This window comes from Agelaius phoeniceus, chromosome 3 (assembly GCF_051311805.1).
Source record: "Agelaius phoeniceus isolate bAgePho1 chromosome 3, bAgePho1.hap1, whole genome shotgun sequence".
Classification (NCBI taxonomy): domain Eukaryota; kingdom Metazoa; phylum Chordata; class Aves; order Passeriformes; family Icteridae; genus Agelaius; species Agelaius phoeniceus.
Window position 1 is genome coordinate 112,370,954 of NC_135267.1, and position 19,388 is coordinate 112,390,341.

The 19,388-nt window shown below is 40.3% G+C and overlaps 1 protein-coding gene across 8 annotated transcripts in view; it reads left to right on the forward strand.

The window, feature by feature from the left end:
* EML6 (EMAP like 6) overlaps window positions 1-19,388 on the forward strand; it is a 97,506-nt gene that overhangs the window by 47,563 nt on the left and 30,555 nt on the right. For 6 of the 8 annotated variants that reach the window (XM_077176212.1, XM_077176213.1, XM_077176215.1 and 3 more), the window contains exons 9-18: window positions 3,746-3,883; window positions 5,249-5,505; window positions 6,524-6,736; window positions 7,380-7,547; window positions 8,466-8,575; window positions 10,375-10,493; window positions 11,311-11,497; window positions 12,115-12,220; window positions 14,962-15,055; window positions 17,737-17,837. In XM_077176212.1, coding sequence (XP_077032327.1) covers window positions 3,746-3,883; window positions 5,249-5,505; window positions 6,524-6,736; window positions 7,380-7,547; window positions 8,466-8,575; window positions 10,375-10,493; window positions 11,311-11,497; window positions 12,115-12,220; window positions 14,962-15,055; window positions 17,737-17,837 — 1,493 coding nt within the window. The remainder of the gene's footprint in view (window positions 1-3,745; window positions 3,884-5,248; window positions 5,506-6,523; window positions 6,737-7,379; window positions 7,548-8,465; window positions 8,576-10,374; window positions 10,494-11,310; window positions 11,498-12,114; window positions 12,221-14,961; window positions 15,056-17,736; window positions 17,838-19,388) is intronic. The other 2 variants (XM_077176214.1, XM_077176217.1) reach the window with 1 other exon arrangement.

Below are 19,388 nucleotides of genomic sequence, written 5' to 3' on the forward strand. Positions count from 1 at the left end.
GTCACATCATATTTCTCTTCTGGTAATATCAAGCAACAAGCATAAAGCCTAAATAGTTTGGCCAGTGTTTTACTCAGAAGCTATTTGCCTCAGCCTTGAGTGTTTAGGAAATCTGATCTAAAACTAATTCAGTTAAAATGCCAGAAAATGAGATTAATGAAAATGCTCTGATGTCATAAGGGGAAGTGGAGGGGCAGGCACTGATCACTTCTGTCTGTGACCAGTGACAAGACCCAAGGGAACAGCTGGAGCTGAGTCAGGGGAGGTTTAGAATCAATATTAGGGACAGGTTCTTTCCCCGAGGTGGTGGGGCACTGCCCAGGCTCCCCAGGAAATGGTCACAGCCCCGAGGCTGCCAGAGCTCCAGGATTGTTTGGACAAAGCCCCCAGGGATGCACAGGGGGGGATTATTGGGGTGTCTGTGTAGGGCCAGGAGCTGGACTGGTGATCCTGATGGGTCCCTTGCAACTCAGGATATTCTGTGATCCTGTGTTTAGTTACTCCACTTGTGTCTTCAGGCTTTGCAGCAGCATTTTTAAATTTTGTCTTCATATTTGTGGACATTGTCACAAAATCAAGGATGCTCCTTTTCCTGTCTGTGTTAAAGGCTGGCATGTTGATAAGCCTCTGGGGGGAAAAAAGGCATTTTACTGTGTTTAGTTAAGCCGCTCTCCTGGCTGTAGAGTTTGGGGGTCCAGCTCAGACTCTTCCTGTGTCCACACCCACAGAGCTGCTGTGTGTTCTCACCTGAGCATGGACTCTGCCCAGTGGAACTGATTATTTACCTGTGGTTAAAGAGATGGGGCTTTTCCTGTGTGCCAAAAATCCATCTCCTACCATACACCCAACTTCTGATTCCTACTCCTTCAGATTGCACATTATGATTCACCTCTGCCTTGAGGCTTGCTGCCCAGCTGGGATCTCTTTTTTCTTCCCTTTCAGTCTTTTCACTTGCAGTGGTTTCCTATCCTTGCCATCCCTCATCTCATTCTAACCCCAATTAAAATTCAAGTGGGAACCCCACAGAACTGGCAGTTGTTCCCCACAGTTGTGTTTTCTCCCTGCTTGCCACAGGAGGATTATTTCTCTCAGTTTGTGCAATGCATGAGTGGTCTCCTCTGCTGGGGTTTGCCTGCCCAGTGTTACAGCCAGGCACAAGTGTCCTGGCAGGGGGCAGGTCAGGTCTGGAGGAAGGGCTGCAGAGCTGGGATTAGCATTGCACTGCCCTCAAGCCAATAAGCCCCACTAAGATGGGATTTCTTGTCTTGAGCTCATCCCTTGGTGGGCAGAGTAATTCAGCTCTGGAGCTGGACAAAGTGCTGCTGACTCAGAGCCTGACCCAGCTCGTGCCTCTCCAGGAAGCACCGCAGGATCTGTGTGCACATCAAACCTTGATTAATGCTGCTCTTATCACTCTTATCTCTGTTGGAGCAGTTCTGATATCCCTGATGCCTTTCTCTCAAATGTGCAGGGATTTTAGTGCCTGACATCACACATCTTTGAGCTGTTTGGGCACTAGAGAGGGTGGCATTTGAGTGCTACTGGGATTTTTTTGTAGACTATGGCTTCGTGTGAGGAATTCCAGTGAAATGTATAAATACTTTCATTAAGATAAAAAGGTACACAAAAGGATTTTCCTACCATTTTTCTGTAATATTTGAATTGCATCCACAGGGATGTTTCTGTATTGCCCTTCATTGGGTAAATTTTCTTAATATTTTATTATCACACTTTTTTTCAAAGTGTGGGTATGTAATAGAAATCTAAATTGGTTTAGAAATAAAAGTATTTAGTGAGTCAGATGGTATTCTTGTGTCTGGGATGTCTGAATGGGAAGTGGATTTACTGTATTTTTCCCTAACCCAGATGAGAGAAGTCTCTAGCCAAATATAGGTTTCTAACATTTTAAATTTCCAAAGCAAACCATCTCAACTAGGAAAGCTGCCTCTTCCCTATCTCTTATCACAGGAACAGGGGAAAATTGGCATTCTCTAAAGGCATAGAGAATTATTTATTTCATTTATTAAATAAACTCTCATGTTTTGCAATTAGGCTTCCAGAGTACTGGACTGACTTACATGGAAGCAACATTTTGGAGCAACAGTTGTATCCTAGTGTTTTCTTCAAAATCTTTCCAAAGCCTTCCTGGTTCATTCCTTGTTATATTAGGATCACAGCTTCTGCCTTGTGAGACTGCAAGATTCTTGATCCTACTTCATGTTTGTCTTTGAAAACAGTTTTAATGTCCCACATTCATTTATTTTCCACCTTCTTTTCAGGCTCCATCCAAGTTGTGTTTATGCTGTTTATTCCAGTGCCAAGAACAGAACTTCTCCTTTGGAGCCTCTTGTGCTCCCAGTGCCTCCCAGCTCCCTGTGCAGAGCTGAGCTCAGTGGCATCCACATCCTTGGTGCCAGTGCCTTCAGTAAAAACAGGAATTGTTACTGTTCCAGACCTTTTACTGTAACTCACAGTAGGATCTCCCATCCAGCCTGGGGGGTTCCTTTCTGGCCAGATTTCCTCTACAACTCCATCCAGTGTCATGTTACAGTTCTTGCACAAATTGTTCTTTTCTCCAGTTTAGCACATAGTCACATCTGCTGGTTCATAATCCACATATTTTACTGAGGATGTAATCAGTGCATTACATTGATGACTCTATCCTCAAAACAAAGATAGTTGGGTGTCACAGACACATTTTATGAAAAATCCTTTTGTTAGATTTTTCCTCCTGAGAAGCTGAGAGGCCTCAGGAACAAACTGTAACCAATGGTTATCTGCTGCTGTGGAATGCAACAGGTGCATCTGGGATTGGTCTCATGTGGTTATTTCTAATTAATGGCCAATCACAGTCAGCTGGCTCAGACTCTCTGGTCAGTCACAAGATTTTATTATCATTCCATTCCTTTCTATTCCTTTCAAGCTTTCTGATGAAATCCTTTCTTCTATTCTTTTAGTATAGTTTTAGTATATAATTTTCTTTTAATACAATATATATCATAAACTAATAAATCAGCCTTCTGAAACATGGAGTCAAGATTCTCATCTCTTCCCTTGTGCTGGGACCCCTGTGAACACCACCACAGTTGGGTACTGTTGACTTAATTTCTCTACCCTGAGAGAGGTCTTATATGCATTTTTCCCCATTATTTCAATTGTTCTTTAAATTTCTAAGTCTTGCAGACTACTGAGATCTGATGGGTAAACCTGTAGTGATTTGGGAAGCTCCTTCTATTCCTTCAGAAAAATATAGGGGCATTATTTGCCTTTATCTTAGGACATAATTTACTGGTTGATTCTTTTTAATTGCATTGATTGAATGAGGGAATCAGCATGCAGTTTTGTCTCCTAAGCTCGTTCAGAGTTAGGACAAGAAAGTCTTCCCTGTGGTTGGAATGTTGGTGTTCCCTGAGTGTTGCATTCAGTGAAAATTTCACTCTGAGCTGCATTGACCCTTCCTGTCCACAGAAGCTTCATTTTTATTATTCACTTTGGGGAATTCAGTCAAATAAGTGAAGTCTGGAAATAACACCAAATGATAATGTAATTGAGCCTCACTCTGTTTTCTTCTACCACAGTTGTGTTCAGGTTGAAAGGAGCTCAATCCTTTACACAATATTAACTCAAGGGGTGTGTGCAAGTGATTTTCCCAGCTGAGTTAGACCTTTGGGGTTCCTCTTGAAGACACCCAAATCCTGGGCAGTCAGGAAAAGCCTCCTCCTGCTTTCCCTTCCCTTTGGGGCAGGTTGTGGAGCCTTGCTGACCATGCCTTGATCGCTCGCTGCAATATGGAAGAGGCCGTACGGAGCGTGTCCTTCAGTCCTGACGGATCCCAGCTGGCACTTGGGATGAAGGATGGCTCCTTCATCGTCCTCAGAGTCAGGTAAGATGAAAAAACACGGGGTATCTTATCAGAGGAAAAAGAAATAATGATTGCAGATGCATCCGTATCCCTTTTGAAAGGTGGCAGTTTGGCAAAGAGGAGAAAATCTATGCTTTAATAAATTTCAAAATATTGGTTCTTAGGAGTAATGTTGATAAAATTTAAGATTTTCAAGTTTGGCTCTTTTCCTGTAGTCTGAAGTTATACAGGTATTTAGTGAGAAGAAAAATGCATAAAAGAGAAAGCATAGTTTGGAGAGGGATCTTCTTCACTGATGGTTTAGTTCCTGTCATACACATACCAGGCAAAATAATTGGTGATCAAAAGACATTTGTAAGTATTTTCAAGATAAACCTGAATTCTGCTTTTTGTGTAAGTGGAAAGCCTTTTTCTACATGGCTGCATCTTGAGCATTTTCTGTCTGAAATGCTGTTATGGAGGGCACACAAAAGCAGGTAAAACCTTAAATGATAAAACCTTAAACAAAATTAGAGTGAAATAGCCAAACCTCCAGTGTGATTTCAAAACACAACAGCTGTTTTAATTGATACCTGGAAGAGTTTACCCCCTCCTGACTGTTCTCCTTATGTTTGCCAAACATATGCTTAAAATACTTGGAACTCCAAACTGATAGGAAGGAAAAACCTGGGAAAATCCCTATAATGCTCTGCTTGAATGACTTTAACAAAACTTAAATGAGCTGTTCATGTTAATTTAAAAGCCTTCCCAATGACTATTTTTCTAAAGAAGTTAATCATCTTTGTCTCCCAGTAATCGTGTCCTTGTTAATTTGTCTGATGCCTCCTGGAAATCTCTGTCTTGGGTTAGGAATGCTTCTCCTTTCAGGACCCTGCTTTTAATAGTGCTGTGTGTCAGGATTTAAAAGATAAACTTAGGAAATGTATCTCAATAAACTGGGGTTGGATGTTGCTAGCAGTACTTCATTAGAGCAGGTGAAGAGAATGAGGAACACTGTGGACAGTCAGAGTGGTTTCTGTCTCTGCTTAAAAAATGCTTAAAATCAATGCTTTTCCTTTCAGGACCCTGCTTTTAGCAGTACTGGGTGTCAGGGTTTAAAAGATACACTTACAAAATGTATTTCAGTAAAGTACTGAAGTACTAGCAGTACTTCATTAGAGCAAGTGGAGAGAATGAGGAACATTCTGGAAAGGCAGAGTGGTTTCTGTCTGCTGCTTAAAAAATGCTTACAAGCAATGAAGCAACAGGAAGTTATCCATGAAAAAAAAAAAGGATATTTCAGGTGAAATTTAATTTCTGCTGTCCAAATTATTCAGTGCATCTATGTTATCTGTGGCTTGCAAATTGCTGGGTGTGCAGCTGTCACTGTCCCCTGTGGCCCTGCAGGGACATGACCGAGGTGGTTCACATCAAGGACCGCAAGGAGGTGATCCATGAGATGAAGTTTTCCCCTGATGGCTCCTACCTGGCTGTGGGCTCCAATGATGGGCCCGTGGACATCTACGCCGTGGCCCAGAGATACAAAAAGATTGGGGAATGCAACAAATCCTCCAGTTTCATCACCCACATTGACTGGTCTGTGGACAGCAAGTTCCTGCAGACCAACGATGGTGCTGGAGAGAGGCTCTTCTACAAGATGCCCTGTAAGTTTACAGCAATTAAATTTTGATTTTGGTTGAAGAGAACACCACAAATATGATACAAATATTACAAGTGAAAGTGGAGTTTTCTGACTGGAACATAGAGAAATACCCACTGCTCGTTTTTTCAATATCTTCAGCTTTAAGGAAAAGCTATCTCTGCTGTGTACATTACATTTTTTTTCATAGCAACTTTTACAGCTTGACTCACTCTTAGGTAACTACCAAAGCCCCTCTGTCCCTATTGTCCTTCCTTGATGAATGATTCCTGTTAGTGATCAGAATGTTTTTAGGAATGTAACTAAAAATAGGAGAACTGTTTGAGTCAGCTCGATTTGCTGAGGTTCTCAATGTAGAAGCTTGTTGGTAGAAACAACACTGATAACTAATTGACTTATTCTCACTCTTATTTGAGAATATTTTCTAATATTTAGAGGAAACTTTTTCAGAAGGGAGCTTCAGAAATAAAAATTTAGGCTCTTTTGAGCTAGTTTGGCAGCCTTCAATCAACTCTAAAACAGCCTCTGTAAGTAAAAAGTACCAGTACAGAATGGCTGACTGACCAAATGCTCACATTTCAGGGACTTAATGTGGATGAAAAACTCCTACTAGCACATGAGCATGATTTAAAATTGTGTATTATTAACCTTCTAGCACTTGAAAGCATTCTAGGAACTCATGCTTTTCACAGTACTTCCTACTGAAGGCATTTCTTTGGTAGATTTGGAATTATGAAGTTTTTCCACTTTTGTATGTTTTTATCATGCCAATCCTAATTAGCATACTAATTCTCATTAGTATTCTAATTATTTCTAATGCAGCTGCATTAGAACTCCTCAGATGTGTGCTGTCCTCAAACACTACAAATGAGAGATTATAGTAATTTAAAGGAAGATTGTGACTCTTATTAATTGAGGTTAAAAATTAATTACAACTAGAACACACAGATAAATATGATGAAAAGAAACAGAGTTTCTAAAAAGCAGATGATGATATTGGTTATTCACCTGCACATTTTCAGCTGGGAAACATCTAACGAGCAAAGATGAGATCAAAGGAATTCACTGGGCCTCGTGGACCTGTGTGATAGGAGCTGAAGTGAGTGGAATTTGGCCAAAATACACAAACATCACAGATGTCAACTCTGTGGATGGGAATTACAACAGCTCCGTGCTGGTGACTGGTGATGACTTTGGCCTGGTGAAATTATTCAGATTTCCGTGCCTAAAGAAAGGTAGGATGGAATTTTGTATGGCTGAAAAATGCAAGATTTACCTCAATACTGTATCTCAGAGTATTTTCTAATGGTGGCTTCTCATTCTGGTGTAAAATTCAATTAGTGTGTGCACAATTCCTGTGAGTATTAATGGATACAGAGAGCAGACTTTAACCCTCTCTCTGTAGCTGTTTTCAGAAGTGTTGAGAATGTATGGCTGCTTCCTCAGGATTTGCACTGTGCCAAGCATAAAGCCAGCAATCCAAATCAAACAGCCTTTTGCCTTTCTGTGAGCTTCAGTGTTTAATTTGGTATCACATCTCAGTGTATTTTCAAAATTTGTGTTTTAGGAAAAAGGGAATGCATGTGCTGAGTTCACACTGGCACTCATGGCCAGAAAGGTGAAAATTAAACCTTGTGTGTGTCTGGTACTTCCTGCCAAGACTGAAGTACTTTTCTGGCAACTGAAGATATTGCCCATATTATTTTATGCCTTATTTTTATATCACAATTACTTTTGTATCACCATATCAAATGAAGCATTTGAGTATTTTTTGGTTTTCAGATTTCACAAATGTATGTTTCTATTCCCAACCTAACTTCATTAGTTACAAGGTTAATTTTTCCCCTTACATACCAGCAGTTCTCCTGTTGTTTTCAGGAGCTAAATTCAGGAAATACGTTGGCCACTCAGCCCATGTCACCAATGTGCGCTGGTCCCACGATTTCCAGTGGGTTTTGAGCACAGGAGGTGCTGATCACTCTGTTTTTCAGTGGAGGTTTGTTCCAGAAGGGATAACCAATGGCATCCTGGAAGCCTCCCCACAAGGTAAACATCATCTCTGTTCAAGTATTTGTTAAATTATATCAGCACAGAATGCAGCACTGCTGGAAGAGCTCTTATTGATTTAACAGGAAGAAAAAAGTGATAATTCTTTGGAATTGCATATACTCAGCATGTTTGGGACATTGAAGCTGTCAAAGACAAGCCTTGCTTTGGGCCACATTAAAAGCTGCTGCAGTCTGCAATATTTGTGTTTGGGAATACATAAAAACAGCATTCCTCAAAGTATGTGAAAGAAGACATTTAGAGGGACTGGATAATTAAATTTTCAACCTTAGCCATCTAACTTGCATTCAGAAGTCGCACTACACATTTAATTGTCTAATTTTAGTTTTCAATGCAATCTCACGTATCTCACAACAAATTTCTCATCTTTATGCAGTAGCTGTACTTCAGATATTTTTCTTGTTATAGTCATCATTTTTATAATATCCTACCAAAGCCACATGAACTGTGTCATGGTGGTTGCTAAAATTGGGATTCCCTGCAGCAGAAGGGCAAAATTTCACTCTGTACATGCACAATTTGGTAAATTATCTAAATTACAGCAAATATTTTAAGCACAAAGAATGATCAGTGAACACTTTTATTTGTCATTTCTGTGTGTCTGCTCTCCAGACCCTGTTTTGAAAGCAGAATTCTCTGATGCTGGAACTGTACCAGAAGCTGCTCAGTGATTTTGCTTCTTTCTGCCACCTTCCTGCCCCGGGCAGGGAAACAGGAGAGACAGAAATGAAGCCTGACACATTCAGTCAGCCCCCATGACTTTTACAAGCTGCTTGAGCTTCCAGATTTCTTGAATACTGCTTTGCCCATAGTCTAAATTATATAAAAATGTCACATACTATTTTCCTGTGATTTTATGTGTTCAATATATAGATTTTTAATTTTTTGTTTTTAAAGCAGAGGGTGGTGTTGATTCCTACAGTGAGGAATCAGATTCAGATTTATCTGACGTGCCAGAGTTGGATTCTGACATTGAGCAGGAAGCTCAAATCAACTATGATCGCCAGGTGAGTGTGAAATAACTCCCAGGGCCAATTACCTGGCAAGTTCCCATCAGTGTTCAGCAAAGAGAGGAAGTTTACTGCTGACTCATGGGCTGCTCTCAGTTATTTTGATGGAATTCAGCTGATTATGCAACCAATCTACATAAACCCTTGAGCTGCAGATGAGATTTGGAAAGGGTTTGGAGAAAAGAATTTAAAAGTGTTTGGGGGTTAGAAGGTGATCTTTAAGGTCCCTCCCAAGCCAAACCACTCTGTGATTTGGACTCTGTTTACAAGTGAACCTGGTTCCAGGAGCTGTTGTCATTGAGAGCTGAGTGTTGCCTGGCCCCTTGTGAGCTCTCAGCTGCAATGGGGGAAGGTCAGAAATTCCTCAGAGCAGGACTGGGATCTTGTATTAAGGGGGGAAATCACAGAACAAGTTGGTTCATGTTGATTTAAGGGATTGAATGCTTTCTGGGATGTGGGAAGTTCATCTCTAACATTGCAGGCTTTAGGCAAGGGCATCCTTTATCTTTTCACCTCACTTTCTAGACTACAATAAATTGCATAGGTCCTTCTGCCAACAGCTTCTTTCACCTGTTTATTACAGAGATCAGTCAAGAATGACAAATGAAAGAGATTTTGCCAAATTCTCTCCCTTCCCTTCCATTCACTCCCAGTTTCACTGGAGTGCTGGTCATTCTCCTCCTTCCCTCCTTGTCCTGATTTTCCATCTGTATTCAAATCAGTCATCATCCTCCTTCACACTGTCTGTGTGTCAAAAAGGACATCTGGGTTTAAAAACTACAAGTGACATTATCATTGCAGGCAGTTCAAGAGCAATATTCCAAGCAGGTTAATGCATGGAAAACCAGGAGCATCTTTAAAATAGCATCTCTCATGGAAAATGTGAGACAGCCCCAAGCAGAAGCTGCATTTGGCATTTTGTTAAAGGAAATAATTGACAAAAGCACAGGGAAATAAAAACATGCATCTTATTTTGAGAATTGGGGTTTGGTTTGGGTTTTTTTCTTTTTAATAATATGGCTGAAGCAGCAGAGAGGATTCTACATTTTGAGATGCATCAGAACATGATGCCCCAGTATTTTGTTTCACTGAGTTTGTTTCTGTCTTTTTCTTTCTTCCAAAAATCCAGTGTTGCTTCTTGGAAGTCAGGTAGATTTCTGTGGGAGTGGCAATTTCATTGTCCATTTGTCCAAGAAATATAGGCATAGAAAACAGACACTAAAGCTACATTTCAGCATTGAGATGGATTTTGTTTGGGAATGCCTCAAACACTTTTAGTATCTCCACAGAGTTTTAGCATTTCTAAAGTGTTTAAATAGAAAGTATTTTGTGTCTTTATAGATCTGTAATTATACTTTGGGGTTGTGGACATGTTGGCAGATCACTGAAGTGCTTTTGGTTCCGGTGTATTTCACCATAATCCTGAGATAGAAGCAGTTCTTGCTCAGCTTTGAGCTTGGACACTGCAGCACAGATGAAATTAAAAAAACACCTGGACACTCCCAGTCACCATTTGCATTGCTTTTCACTAAGTGACACTGGAATCTTCTAGAAAGAATGCACTCTGCTGCTGCTCCAGATTGCTGTTCTGGGCCACTCAGACCAGGAGAATTCATTGTTCAGGGAACATTTATTATCATCTGAAGGCTGGGGACAATAGTGCCTGCCTCTGCATTGTAACCACTCTACATCACATTAGCATATATTACATTTCATGCTTAAAGCCACTTTCACTCACATATACAAATATTCAGAAAACCAGAAATGTGCAGTTAACATTAGCAATTCTTCTTTAGGTTTACAAAGAAGACCTACCTCAGCTGAAACAGCAAAGTAAAGAGAAAAACCATTCTGTGCCCTTCCTTAAGAGAGAGAGAGCGCCTGAGGACAGCTTGAAGCTGCAGTTTATACATGGGTAGAGTAACATCAAATAATATTTGCTATTTCTGAATGGTTAACATTGCTGGGGTGCTCTAACAACTCTTACCAGAGCATAAGCAATGCATTTTTGATGCTTACCCACAATTAATTTGTTTGTCATTGTTATTGGGGTAATTCTTAGAATATCAGATACAGATTTTCTATTTTCAGCTGTATTTCAGGCTGGGTGGAGCTCTGAGCAGCCTGGTGCAGTGGGAGATGTCTCTGCCTATGGCAGGAGGTGGAGCTGGGTGATCCATAAGGTCTCTTCCAGCACAGACCATTCCATGATTCTCTTTGCTAAGGAACAGGGGAAGCACTCATAAATAATACATCAGTGTTGAGTTTTATGAAATTACATTTTGTACTTGTTACTCACTACGCCTGATGTTTCCTGGAGTCTCTGTTAATTGCTTGTGAAACTGTGATTTGTTCAAATGCCTGATGGATTTCTGCTCCAATCCAATTCCTCGTGGAGCTTACCTGGACACAATTCTATGTAAAAGATACAGCCTTTTTGTGAAATCAGTGCTGATTTAGGAATTGAGTGTAAAGTAACCCTTGAGAAGATCCCTTAATCCCTGCTCTTGGTGGGAGCAGTGTCTGTGATACTTCTGAGCTCGAGCTGTCCCCTCAGGACTCCTGTCCTTTAACACACAAAGGATTTGTAGCTGTGGGGCAGCCGTGAGGTGTTCGGTGTCTGCTGCAGGTACAGTGGCTGTGACTGCAGGAAGAACCTGTTCTACACCCAGGCAGGGGAGGTGGTTTATCACATCTCCTGCAGCCAGGTGTTCATTTGGTGCTTGCTGCAGGTACAGGGGCTATGACTGCAGGAACAACCTGTTCTACACCCAGGCAGGGGAGGTGGTTTATCACATCGCTGCTGTGGCCGTCGTCTACAACCGGCAGCAGCACTCGCAGCGCCTCTACCTCGGCCATGACGACGACATCCTCAGCCTCAGCATCCACCCCATCAAGGACTATGTGGCTACTGGGCAGGTGGGGAGTTCAAAGTGATAGCAATAATGGTCTTGTATAGAATTGGAAAAAATGCCATTCTCTTTTTCCTCACATGGATTGTTTCCTCCTATATCCGGGCAAACTGAATGTTGTTTCCTATTCCCCTGCTGAAACTGTTGGAGGTGATTATGAAACCATTCCTATATAACATAAACACTGCCAGTCTTGTGCTATGGCCTTCAAAAGTCTTATATTTACTTTTAATCTCTCATGTAAAACTCAGCAGCTGTATTTTATGTCCTTCCTAGAAGGTTTTGGACTTCCATGACTCAGTTGCAGTATTTTTGTGCTGTAGGAGCTTTCAACAGCCTTGCTCAGATAAAAGCTGATGGGCACTTTCCTGATATCTGGTACTGAATATGATGTATTCAGTGTGTACATATTCAAGACATCAGGATAAATGATGCCATGAATACTGATAGTTTTAAAGACCACCCACTGATATTTCTCTGAATGAGAAAATAAATCTTGAAAAAGATAAAATAGGGTAAATTACAAACCTCTGTAGGGTTTTAAAGATATGATAATGCTAATTACTGTTATTGCTGTGCTTTGAACTTCTGTGGGCAGAGAGCCCAATTAACCCTCTGATCTAGGTTGGAAGAGATGCTGCTATCCATGTTTGGGACACCCAGACCCTGAAATGTTTATCATTGCTCAAAGGCCAGCACCAGAGAGGAGTGTGTGCACTGGATTTTTCAGGTGAGCCACAGCCTATGTTTATCTAAATGAGTAATTTAAAAGCAATCCTTGTGAGGCAATGTTAATTCAAAGAGGTGTAAAATTGCAGCCAGAACCAATTTTACATGGAAGCTTGCTGACTTGGGATAAAAACAGTGTGTGTAGTGAAATCAGTCGAGGGCCTTTGGTCACTTGGTCAGTGATTGATTTTGGTGGTGTCTAGTAAATAATACCAAGGGTGCAGTTGGAATTCTGGTCACTGTCTACACGGTGGTGTGAGAATTTCCAAGCAGGCAGGATGGTGACTCAAAGCATATGAATGAGTTGGAAATGTCACCTCTGCGCTCATCCAATTCTTTGCATTTGCTAACAATTGCCACATTTTTCAGTGAGTTTACAGAAGAAGTAAATATGACAAACAGTTGTCTGCTGTCTCTCCCACTTGTCTTTCCAAGCTGGCTGCCCTAAGCTGTCTCAGTTTTCAAGGGATAATTCCTGTGTGCAGCACTGAAGAATATCATCCATATGGTGGGGACTTAAATACTTCTGTATCTTCATAAAAGGGCTTGAAAATTCATTCTCACTTCTTCTGTTAAAAAAAAAATTAAGAGATTACTTTATCTGAACTATCCTCTACTTGATCTGATTTTTTTTTTAATTAAACATAGCTTATTTCATATTCTGCTCTCCAGAAATGCGGTAAGAATTCATTAGGATGTAGATCACATTTGTAAGACAAGACTATACAAAAGAAGTTTGACTTCCACAAAGATAAATCTGTGGAACTCAGTCATATTCCATTATCAGGAGAGAAGCCCTGGTGTTCATCCAAGAGCTGGAATTCAAATGTGAAATTGCTGACCCACTGTGGTCTGTAAGCTCACTCTGAAAGGAGATAAAGTGCCAGAAGGAAGAAAAATGGATAAGGATGATTTAACTGGTATTAGATAATGTGCATAGATGTCAAAAAACTTCTTGATAAGATCCTTAATTGAACAAACATTCCTATACTTGAAAATTCTTTGTGGTTTGCATTTTTAACACCCAGTAAATTGCTGTCCAAGTAGGAATATTCTGGATCTTGGAACCCATGTGCCTGTAAAGAATAAACTGGCCAAATATTCTGTGGGCATAAATCTGTAAAAAAATACTGAATGTCTTTTAAAAAGTAGCAACCACTCAACATTACAGCGTTGCTGTAGGACCTGCTCCTGAGAATAATGCACACACTGCATTCCTAACTGGCTTTAGCTGGGATTCTTGGCATGGACAGGGACAGAGACTGAGCCTGTGTGTGTCTGCACCAAATGTGCACCTCCCTGCAGGATCAGGGGCTGCACTGCCCTGTGCAGGGCATTTGCATTGTCCTAATAACAGAGCTTTCAAAATTAGGTTCAGATCACACTATTTGGAGCTTAAAGATAGAAACCTGGAGCTCCCAACCTTTTCTGGCTGTAGTTGGTGCAGCAGCTGACTCTTGCCCCCCAGTTCTCTCTCTAAACCATAAGCTGCTGCCCATTTCTGAAAGCTGGGTCCTTCCTGTGCAGCCCTTCTCATGACACTGTGATTCTGAGAGGATCATTTCATTCCTGCAATGTTTGGCTGTGCCCTCTGCTGGCTAATTTAACATTTATACCTTGGGATATTGTTTGGAGGGTATAGTCCATATTAGTGCATAAACCTCCTGTTTCAAGTGCTTAAAGTTTAAATTGTTGTGGTTTTTGAGGATTTTTAAAATAAGCTCGATTTTGTTTTCTTGTCCTGTATTTTAACTTCATTTCTTCCTACCTTATTCTGCTTCTTCCACTTGGACCTGTTTCTTTCTTACTGATTCTTAAATCCCCCTTCTCCTTCTTGACTTGCTTCCAGTAAGGTCAGTCATTAAAGTCTGTAAGAACTTAGCCCTGTGAACTCTGCAGTAGTTCTGATGGAGTAATTTACACCAGTGACTCTCTTTTACCTCTTGAAGTCAAATATGCCCAAGCTGAGTCCTTCACACCATTCATTTCTGTGAGAAGCCCATTCCCAGATCACTGATCTTGTTCAGTCTCTACCCTGCAGCTAAAAAAGCCAGGCAGGTGATCAGTTCCTCCTGCACCCTATGAATTATCTTATCATTAGCTGCAATAATCATGGCTTAGTTTTATAAACTTTGTAGAATGTCAGCACAGAAGTTTGTCTCTAAAACTTTGTTAGAGATGGTTGTGTTTATCATTATTTTATACATGTGGCAAGAGTGCCTGGCTACTGTTGAATTATGGATGATTTTCTCTTCTGGCTTTCCTTTCTCTCATTATCAGTCCTGCTGTGTCTTTCCTGCAGTGAAAGTGAAGATAGCCAGCAGTTATTTTTAGCCTTAAAATTTTATATCATATTTATAGTTTCATCACCCTGCCTGTGAACATTTCGTACACTGGTAAATCTCTGCACCATTTCAAGCAAAGAAAAGAAGCATTATCTATCAGAAATATTTCAAATAAAATGCAACGTGAATTTAGAGTGCTTGAGCTTTATGAATTGAAATTCATTGCCTTGTTTGATCCTCCCTATTTTGCTTGTACTTTCACATAGGAATGCTTTGTGTCTGCCTTGGGGAAAGATCTGAACTCCAATTTCTCAAACTATTAGTTTGGGGGTTTTTTTTGCTTCATTTATAATACCACATTAGAAATTCAGTTTGCAATGTGATTTTTGGTTCATTGCCTGTTACATTTTCAGCTAAAGCCTTAACACCTTTAACACTCAGTATTGCTTCTGTGCAGCTGATGGGAAATGTTTGGCATCTGTGGGCCTGGATGATAACCATGCCATTGTGTTCTGGGACTGGAAAAAGGGAGAAAAGCTGGCAACAACCAGGTAAGGATACCCACAGTTTAAAATCCCCTCTGATTACTTTTTTTCTGAATAACCTCATTCACATTTTTCCATGAACAAAGAAATAAAGCAGAACTCCCCTCTGAAAGCAGGATGGTGTTTCAGAGCAACACACCCAGATTAAAAACCTGGGGATGCACAGGCCAGTGTTTGGAAATGGTGTGAACTATTTCTGTCAGGAGTTCTTATCCTTGCTGTTGGGAGAGCCACATTGGCACTGTGGTTTCTATTTTCTTCCAGTTTTGTGTCCTGGCTTAGGGCAGAAGTCACCAGGGGTGTCATTTCCTTTATGTGTTCCATGATGTGCTGGGTTCCATCAATAACCAGATCACTTTCTAAAAGGAAAAAAGAGTTCCCTCTATTCTATATATATTTCAATCACTGCTGATCCAGCCTTCCTTCTGAGCCAGCTTTTTCTGAGCCATTGCTCTTCCAATTGCCAATGGAAAGCTCAGCTACTAACCTGACAGTGAAGAGTCCTTTGTGCTTTCCTGAAGGGACCAGTATTGGGAAGAGAATTTAAAGTGACATGTCTCAGCTGTTTTATACTCAACTGTTGGATTGCAACAATAGTTGTTCAGTGTAGGAGAATTGAACTGTCTGAGAACCTGGTTTCTGTCTCAGCCTTGGACAAAGCAAGTGTGCCCCTGGTCACCAGGACTGAGCAGAATTCCTGTGAGGGTGGATGCATGTACCAGAAAGGCAAGGAGAGAATTCCATGTGCTCTCTGCAAGCATGTAATGTAGCACTGCTCAGTAGAAATTGTTGGTATGGCTGTAAAAAAGTGCCTGTGAAAGGTAATTTACTTTAATTACTATATGGTGACGTGTTGCAGAAGAAATGAGATTTTCTGGTGGCAGCAGTCTCTGTTAGTGTTAGTGTACCATTACTGAAGAAATCAGTGTTTTACTCCATGTGTGTGTACCACAGTCTGTTAGCTATACAATTTCATCTCAGACATCCAGTTTATTAGGCACTCAGGGTTTAAATCCTGTCTAAAATCCGTGCTGGAGGCTTTGCTTAGCAACAGCCCTGGCTGTGCTGTAAAACGTGACATTTTCCTGGGCTTTGCAATCCCAGTTCTGCTGTCCCCAGACAGATTGTGCTTGACTTGCAAGCAAAGAAATACTTTCTGTATTCCCACGCTGACCTTTAAGCTTTTAAAAACAAGATAATGATAAGCTGTGTCACTACCTGGTGCTGGTGCTCCCAGGAGAGATAAAACATGGAGCACTCGGGTTCTTTTCACCATGTAATGCTGCATGTACCCAATGCATCTATTATTGCTCATCTGTTATCTTAAAAATATACAGGGTATATTGTATAATATATATATAATGAATATATCTATATATATAGAATAATGAATATATATATAATGAATATATTCATATATAATGAATGTATCTTCTAAAACCTTCCCGTTTAAGTCATTGTTTAAATTTTAGCAGTGTCTAAAGGCAGCTCCCCTGTTCTGGTGAGCACAGGAGGACAGAGAGAGAGACAAAAGCCCTCCTATGGCCTTTGCACACAAGAATGAAAGAACATCTCCTTACAATCATATAGACCCATATAAACCTGAAAAATGGGTGTCCACTCACCATATACAGACACTCATTATGGCTATTCTGCACTTGTGTTTACTATTTGTGAATATTCTTTTTTCTTAATCTTTCTAGGCTGATTTATTTCAGCATGACTTCTCAGGTTTTGGGGGTTTTTTTGTTGCAACATTAAGAACTCTTATTTATTTGCTTTAATTGTTTCAGAGCTAAATTATGCAGCTTGTTTCCCTGTCCTGGCTCTCCTACCTCCTGTCAAATTCCATTAAAATCCTTGTTGAGTAAGCTGGAACCAAACACCTCTGCTCTGCAGGATGATGTGCTGCAGATGTCAAAGGTGGCCAGGACTGGTTTGCATCCAGACATTCCCACTAAAAGGGAATACTGACCCAGAGGGGTTTCAGAACCATGTGATTTTCTAGATCTGCTGAGCCTGTCAGGAAAAAGTGACTTAATCCTAGCACAAACCTGCAGATTATAATGAAAAGCTCACGCTTCCTGCTTTGGGGGGTTTATAAAATACTGACATGGATTTAATTAATGCTTTACACCTGGGAATAGTTTTTCCTTTGATAAGACCCAAGCTTGTAAATTCCCATAAACACATCAACAAGCATAAGTTTAATTACCCAAGAACTAAACCTGGAGGTGAATGTGCTGCTGAGTGAACTGCTACAATTTTATAATTCATTATTTTATTTTCCATCTTGAAGCCCACAGATTAAACACTTCCTCATTTTTCCTGTCAGAGTATCTTTTAATATTTATTGAGTTCCCATCCATTTAAATACTTATCTTGACCTTTATGTCTTCTCTTAATTGCCTTGACCTTTATTGCCTGCTCCTTTATGATTTAAATGAACTGAAATTCAGTGGGAGAGGATCTTTATTCCCCACATTTCTGTAGTCTCCACATGGTGTGTGCTCAAAATTCTTCCTGCCAGCTCCATGAGGCAAAATCCCAAAACAAAGCCCTTGCAGATTAGAAATATGGCTCTCTACTTTTTGTTATATGGGGAAATGATTTATATCAATGATTTAATTAGTTTGAAATCTTAAGTCATTCTTGCCAAGCTTTTAAAATGTCTACTTCTATTGCAGGGGCCATAAAGATAAAATATTTGTAGTGAAGTGTAATCCACATCATGTGGACAGACTAGTCACAGTTGGGATGAAGCACATCAAATTTTGGCAGCAAACAGGTACTGTATTGAATATTTTATATTTGATTAACATGGGAATTTGTGGACATTTTTAATACAGGAACATCCTATTCCCAGTTTAAGAATTTGTTTTATTCGTTAAGCTTTTAACTTTTGACTAACTTTTAAGTTTTAACTTTTTAAGGTTTTAACTTTTTAAAGTTTTAACTAACTTTGCCAGTTACCAAAATATTAAAGGGGTTAAAACCCACCTCTGAGTCAGCAAGTGTCACAATATTCCTTCCTTCTTGGAAAGAATTTTCAGTTAATTGTGTTTAAATTCTAATCATAATATTAAGGCATTCTCCTAAACAAGCATCCTTGGCTCCCAGAAAATCAGGTTCTGATTGAGGACATTTTTTATTCAGTACTGGATTTTTTGCTCTTCATGACTTTTTAATTGTGTACACATGACACAAGTACTCAGAACAGCTCAAAATTAGGTCATTTTAAGAGCTTCCTACACTTGATAGCATAGTTTAAGCATTCAAGTGGTTCAGGTGCTCTTAGATAAATAATTTTTTTCCTGCTTTTTTTTAGTCTTTAGGTTATTTTTGCAGTGATTACGTAGACTTGCATTGCTGTTTGCCAAATTCCATGGTGGGAATGTGCATTAAGCAGCATCTTACTCCAAGAACAGTCTCTTTGCAATAAAAATGGTGATTTTTAATTCAGATTTGCTCAATGGAGTGGGGAGTTATTGTGGTGTCAGCTGTGAAGCCCACAGTGCCTTGACACAAGGCCACCTGTAGAAATGATATTTTGTAATTTTATGTGTATTTTTGTCTAAGCATTGATTTATGACCTTATTGCTGCTTCTGCTTTCTGACCCAAAGCAAGGCTGTGGTGATTTGGAGGAGCAAACCCTGCCATTTATTGTGCAAACTGCTGCCAAAAGCTCAGGATGCCAGGGGACAGCTAAACCAACCTTCTGCTTGTGGTCACCTCTACAGAGAAGCAGCATGGCAGAAGCTGCTGTGGGCAAACACCATCCTGCCAGGCTGTGACCGTGTTCACAGGGGTCTGGGGATGAGGGAAGAGATGAGGATCTGACTCCATGTTCACAAGGCTGATTTATTATTTTATGATATATATTCTATTAAAACTATACTAAAAGAATAGAAGAAAGGATTTCAGCAGAAGGCTGGCTAAGAATAGAAAAAGAAAGAATGATAACAAAGGCTTGTGTCTCGGACCAAGAGTCCGAGCCAGCTGACTGATTGGCCATTAATTAGAAACAACCACATGAGACCAATCCCAGATGCACCTGTTGCATTCCACAGCAGCAGACAACCATTGGTTACAGTTTGTTCCTGAGGCCTCTCAGCTTCTCAGGAGGAAAAATCCTAAGGAAAGGATTTTTCAGAAAATATCATAGCTACACCAGACATTGCAGTAGTTGGTTTTGCACAATTCCTCACCAAATTTCTCTCTGGCTTGGGAAGAGACAGTCTGCAAACCTGAGGCTGATCTGCTCCAGAGCTGTCATTGCTGGGTTCACTTTCTTTGTGCTTTTCCCTTGTGTGCTGCTTCTGCATTTCCATTATTAGG